The sequence below is a fragment of the Phyllostomus hastatus genome, unplaced genomic scaffold (genome assembly GCF_019186645.2).
Source record: "Phyllostomus hastatus isolate PE091 unplaced genomic scaffold, TTU_PhHast_1.1 phas_contig_80, whole genome shotgun sequence".
NCBI classification, from domain to species: Eukaryota; Metazoa; Chordata; class Mammalia; order Chiroptera; family Phyllostomidae; genus Phyllostomus; species Phyllostomus hastatus.
The window spans coordinates 57,117,668-57,123,667 of NW_025333960.1; the positions used below are offsets into that span (position 1 = coordinate 57,117,668).

At 71.1% G+C, this 6,000-nt stretch overlaps 1 protein-coding gene across 2 annotated transcripts in view; it reads left to right on the forward strand.

Annotated features, from left to right (window-relative positions):
- ATP9B (ATPase phospholipid transporting 9B (putative)) overlaps positions 1–2,261 on the forward strand; it is a 103,132-nt gene extending 100,871 nt beyond the window's left edge. For both annotated transcript variants that reach the window (XM_045849697.1, XM_045849698.1), the window contains exon 29: positions 1,767–2,261. In XM_045849697.1, the coding sequence (XP_045705653.1) occupies positions 1,767–1,903 (137 nt within the window). In that variant the 3' untranslated portion in view covers positions 1,904–2,261. The remainder of the gene's footprint in view (positions 1–1,766) is intronic.
- The last annotated feature ends 3,739 nt before the right edge of the window (positions 2,262–6,000 follow it).

Below are 6,000 nucleotides of genomic sequence, written 5' to 3' on the forward strand. Positions count from 1 at the left end.
CCAGGGCCCGCGGTGAGCGCTGTGCCTGTGCTGTGGGGTGACCGGGGAGGCCTGTTCCTGGGCAGAGTTCTCCAGAGCAGAGACCCACAGGGCGTCCAAACGGAGTCAGGCCGGGGCCGGATCCCGCTGGTCCCCACCAGCTGCGGGGGTCGCCCAGCCACCGAGGAGATCTGTGCCCTGGGCGGACATGTGAGCCCGGAGGGAGCAAGCCCAGACGAGGGAAGGAGGCGAGGCCTGCGTCCACTCACCGCTCGCCGAGAGGAAGACACACCCGGAGCGCCCCCTGCAGGTGCACCGAGCCAGCGCGGGCACCGAGGTCTCAGGCGCCGCAGGGTGCAGGAGGAGGGCCCCTGGGAGGTGGCTGCCTCCACGTGCTCCAGGGGCGAACTCCGAGCCTGCCTCCTGCCCCACCCGCGCTCGGCCGCTCGACTGCGGTTCCTGCGGGCGCGAACACCGGGCACGGACGCCGCGTCTGGGCTGTCGTGGAACCGAGGAGGCGTGGACCTGGCTGACCCCAGCCACTGGGTAACGGGCCACGTCCTGTGGCCGCCGGGGGCCCAGGCCTATCCAACCCGGCTCCTCCGCTGTGACTGGACGGCGACCCCGTCCGCTCTGGCGGCGCCGTCACTGCCGACTCGTCGGTGTGCACGGGTGCGGGCCACTGGACAGACTCCTCCTGGGGCGTCGAGCTCGGCGGGTGCGCGCCTGCCCCCTGGGAGACCAAGTCCTCCTGCCGTCCCCGACGCAGGCCTGACAGCTGTTTCGGGGCCCCGCTGAAACGCTGCAGGAGCCGGTCACCGCGCTCCAGTCGTGCCCGGAAAGCTGGGCCTCCCCCACCCCTGAGCTCTGAGCCAGAGGCGCCGAGGCTGGGGCTGCAGATGTGGCTGCTTCCGGGGGCGTCTGCGACTCGCGAGCTGACACTGGCGCCCCTGGCAGCTCCCGGGCCCTGTCCTCAGCCGCCTGCGCGCCGTGGCTTCCGGGCGGGCCGGGCAGGGCATCTGGTAGAGCTTTCTTGGGGGAGAGGTTAGCGCTTCTGTCAGGAGGGCAGAGATGCAGGGTGGCGGCGGTTGAGATTCTTAGCTGGCGAGAACAACCTCCCTCTACCTGTTTCTCGCGGCCTCCCCCCGCCCCCTTGTGGGAAGGAGCTCCCCCCACCCCGTCAGGTTCTGCACCCCAGGTTGGGGGCATTCATGTGCAAGTCTGCTGCCTTTTCATGGTGGGGGCGTGGAGCCCCTGGGAAACAGGGCCAGGGCGTCCAAAGTGTGGTGAAGTGCAGGCCGTGCCCTGAGTCCTTGAGCCGGCACCCTGCACGCAGGCCGGCGTCTTCCCTGTGACTCCTCCGTGCCCCAGAGCCCTGCCCCCGCCCAGGACAGTGGTCCGAGGGGCCCCTGCCCCGGGAGAGGCCAGGGCATCGGACCCCCGGTTCTCCAGGTGCTGGGCCTCAGACGGCAGGTGCGAGGGCAGGTCCCCGCAGGGCTGCTGCGCCCCCAAGGCCAAGGGACGGGAAGGAGGGCCTGCGGTGGCCCAGCCTTGCGGCCACACCAGCTTCTCCCGAGGGCGTGTCACAGGCCCCGCTGTTCCCGTGGTCGCAGGACCCTTCCCGGGGGAGCTCGTCACCCCCGATGCACGGGAGGAGCCTGAGCTCCCCACGGGCCGCCCCCAGGGCCGGGCGATGCCTCCAGGGGGTGCCCAGGAGGTGGGCCCTGCCGCCTCCCTGCCTGCCCGCCTACCCGCTTCTCACACCCTCCTGTGTGTCTCCCCTGCAGACGTGGCCTTCATCACCACGGTGGCCTTCGTGTGGAAGGTGTCGGCCGTCACCGTGGTCAGCTGCCTCCCGCTCTACGTCCTCAAGTACTTGAAGCGCAAGCTCTCCCCGCCCAGCTACTCCAAGCTGACGTCCTAGCTCCGGCCCGGCGGCACCCTGGGTCCCCTGTGTGGGTCCCCCCGGAGGGACCGCCGTGCGGCGGCCCCTGGGACAGGAGGGCGAGCGCACGGAGCCCGAGGCGCGGACACCGCCACGGGCGCGCCCCCCGTGCAGGGCGGTGGCCCCGGTCCCTCCTCTATTTTCTGAGATTCCATTTTCACGTTGGACCAGCTCCCGTCTCTGTAAAGCACTCCCCTCGCCCTGGGTCCTGAGGTCGAACCCAGAGCTCGTCTGACGCTCTGCAGCTTCCCAGCACGCACGGGCCGCCTCCTCGGCGGCGGCGGCAACGTGGGAGGTCCTCCCGGCCCGGCCAATAAAGCCCAGGCTCTGAGGCGGCTGCCGTGTGTCCGGGGTCCGGGCGGGCGGGGCGGCCTCACGGCTCTGCGTCCCGCGGCAGCTGTGGCTGTGCAGGGGCGTCGCTGTGGGGGCCGGTGTCGAAGGTGCTGCCCTCCCCACACGAGTGACGCCACCTCACCGCAAAGCCACGCCCACACGTGGGTGCCGTGTCCTGTGAGCTCCCGGCTGCCCAGGTGGCAGACGCGCACGCCCGTGACCCTGTGCGGGGAGGCCTGTCCCCAGGCTGTCCTCCCGGCTCCGGGAGCCGGCCCCCGCTCTTGGTGACGGGCCCCGCGTTGTCGGGGGGCTGGGGTCCGTGCCCACTCCTGGGCCCCGCCCCCCACAGCCCACCCCGTGTTCCCGGGGTTCTCAGCTGGCCGGTCAGGCTTCCAGGCTCTCCCCCAGCGGGAGGCTGCAGGCCTCACACCCGGCCACTCGGGTCCATTTGAGCCCCTCCTGGTTTCACATCGCCCCCGGTCCCCGGGGAGGGGGTGGTGGCAGGGCTGGAGCTGGGGTGGGCGCTCCTGCTCTCGGCCACTGCCCAGGCTCCCGGCTGGGGTCTGAGCCCCGCCCCCGGTGCCCACCAGCCCGGACCCGGAGCCGTTCCCCACACTGCCCACATGGTGTCGCTGTGCGCCGGCCTCAGCCCCTGGGCTGCCTGCCGGCCGGAAGGTCCCCCAGGCCTGGGCTGCGGGGCCCGAGGGCTGTCCCTGCTCTGAGGGCTGGGGGCCTGGGCGGCTCCAGTCCAGCAGGACCTGGATCCTGTGTCTGCCCGTGGGGCGTGGGGCGGGCGTCTCAGGGGTGTGACCAGTCCCGTGCCCCCCGTCTGCTCTCGGCTCCGCTGGAGAAGGGGCCTGGGACGGTGCAGGGCGGGGGTCAGGCCGGGTAGCAGGAGCTGGGGTGCGGCAGGGCCGGGCGGAGAGTTTGTCGTCGGCCCTGCGGTGGGCTGGGGACCGGGGCTTCTCAGAGAGGAGGACCCCACGTGTGGGGGGCCGGAGGGCGTGAGTGGGGGGTGGGGGTGCCGGAGCACGTTCACCCAAGGTCGTGGGTGCCCCCTGTGACTGACAGGCCGGGGGCGGGGACGCAGCGGGGGAAGGGGTGTGGGAGGGGCAGCGCAGGGCAGGGTGGGCAGCGGCTGCGCCAGGGGGTTCTGTGTGGGCTGGCCCGTGACCTCCGGTGGGCTGAGGTCACTGGGTTCGCGGCAGCGGGCTGGGGAGTGACCGGGGGAGGGCAGGGGTGCAGGGGTGGGAGCCAGGGGGCCGGGAGGCGTTCAGAGGAAGGGACAGCCGAGCGAGCGTCCTGGGGCCTGCCCTCGGTGTCGGGGAAGGACTGGACGGCTGGGTGGACACACAGGGACAGGCAGACGGAGGGGGGGCCTGGCCTCGTCGTCTCGGTGGCGGTCACAGGACACGTCAGAGAAAACGCGTGAGGGGCAGTGAGGACAGGTGAGAAGGGACGGGGAACACCTGGGCGCCACCGGCCGTAACTGCAGAGGACGCCAGCAGGTGGCGCTGGAGGCCAAGCAATAGCCCGCCGACTGCCTGGGCTCCAGGCTGGTTCCCGGCCCAGGGGTGCTGACCCTGTGGAAACCACCACCAACTAGCCCCCAACCCCGTGACCGCACTGGGAGCAAGGGGGGCTCAGGGTCCCAGGTCCCCCTGGGAGAAACCCCCACAGGTGCTGCTGCCTCCCAAGTGCCTCCCGCCCGCAGGCCCACCCTGCTCCGGGAGGGACTCGTGACCGGTGGCTGTCTCCAGGCGCCACCCACCCCAAGGCTCCAGGTGGGCGTGGCCCTGGGGGGCCCCCTGGCACGGCCCAGGGCAGCCGGTGATCGCTGGGTACCGTGGTGGTGTTTGTCGCTTCCTGTCAGTCCGGGCCTTCCCCTTCTTCCCGCCTGAGGGCACAGGCACGTCACCAGCCCGGCACCGGTGCGTCCACTTCAGGGCTGCGGGGCGCCCGGGTCCAGGGGGCGTCCCCGAGGCCACACTGCCCTGGGGAACCCCGCCCAGGGACGGGCTCCGGGGAAGGTCGGGACCCCAGGCGTCAGCGTGCGTCAGCGTGAGCCGGGGCTCTGAGGCCCTTCCCGCGCGGCACTGTCTGCACACAGGCCGGCCGGTCGCAGCGTCCACCCTGGGCTCTCAGCGCCGGGTCCACGTGGTCAGAGTCCTTCTGTACCGAGTCCCTCTGGGCCCGTGGCTCCTGGAGAGAAGGGTTCTGACTTGGCCGACAGGGGAGCCCACAGGAGCCCCGTCTCGAGATCAGCCCTGGGGCCCCAGACCAGAGCTGAGAGGTGGCTGGCTGTCAGGCCCATGCCCAGAACTTACCCTCTCGACCCCCGCCCCCACGCAGTGCCACTGTGGGCGGGGACTCAGCCTCTCTCCCCGAGGGCCTGGGGAGGCTCCTGGTCCAGGCCAGGAGGGTCCTTGGCACCAGCCACCAGCACCAAGGGAGCAGCCAGCCTGCAGCCCACGGGCCCCCCAGACAGGCCCGCACGCCCGAGGCAGCCTGCCACCATCGGGGCCACCGGGGGGGCTCGTGCTCACCGATCGGCCAGCTTCACCTGGTCTCGGCGCCCGCCCTGCGCTCTCATTTGGGTTTCTCTGGTTCTCCCATGGCCCCCCTGGCGGTGCCTGGGGACGGCTGAGGCTCCCGAAGCAGACTGGTGGCAGCTGTGTCTGTGCTGCCTCTGGATGAGCTCTGTGCACGCGCGTGGGCGCCCCCACCTCGTGGCAAATGGCAGCCAGACGAGAGGAGGTGGGCTGAGGGAGCCCCCTCTGTCGGCCTGGTGAGGATCTGTGCAGACACCCAGTCTCAGGGTCAAAGTGCAAGCGGGGCAGACCGGACAGGCCCAGAGCGTCCGGTGTGTGTCCGTGCGTGTAGGAGCCGGAGAGCACGGAGTCGGGGCTGGAGGGATGCAGCTGCATGTGCCCCGGGGCGCGGGGCCCGACAGCCGTGTGTCGTGGAGCCCGGGCACAGGAGGGGCCGCAGGGCGGACACGGACATGGACACGGTGTTGGGGGGACGAGAGGCCTTTCGGGGCCAGTGAGTCGCCCAGGGTGGCCACACTCGGAACCCTGCCCCAGAAGCCACCCTGCTCCCCGGCCCACTCCCGGACGCCCCTCTGCAGCACACCCATCCCGGCCCAGGGCCCCTGTGGTGTGCCGGGGCCCAGCTCAGTTTGGGGGGATGAAGGGTTCGGTGGCGACCGGTGTGGCTGTGCCCTAGGCCACCGAGCTGTGCCCCCAACAGCGGCAAAAATGGTGGGTTTTGTTACGTGTGTTTTACCAGCTGTTAGACATGACCCCGAGGGTTGCGGCTGTCTGAGAAGCCGAGAGCCAGGTGGGGGGGCCGGTGCCCACCAGCGTCCACCTCCCAGCGCGCGGCCACCCACCCACCACCCGCGGCACCTGGGGCTGGTCTGTCGGGCTCGCGGCAGCCCATGCCCACTGGACTGGGGGGGTGGGGGAACGGCACCGTGGTCGCTGAGGGCTCCCGATCGTTTACGCTTTGGCGACGCGCCACCCCTCTCCTCCGAGGAGAAAAAAGGCTTCGGTGGCTCGTAAACGGTGGCCGTCTGCCGGACATCAAACATGCTGACCCCGCCTCCCGATGACTGCCTGGAATGAATCAGAAGCACATGCTCCAGATTCCCCTTGAAACTCACTCGGGTTTCAGGCGAGTGGAAAAAGTGCCTGCAGAGCCGGTCTAGTGCTCAGCGCCTTATTAAACCAAACACGCTT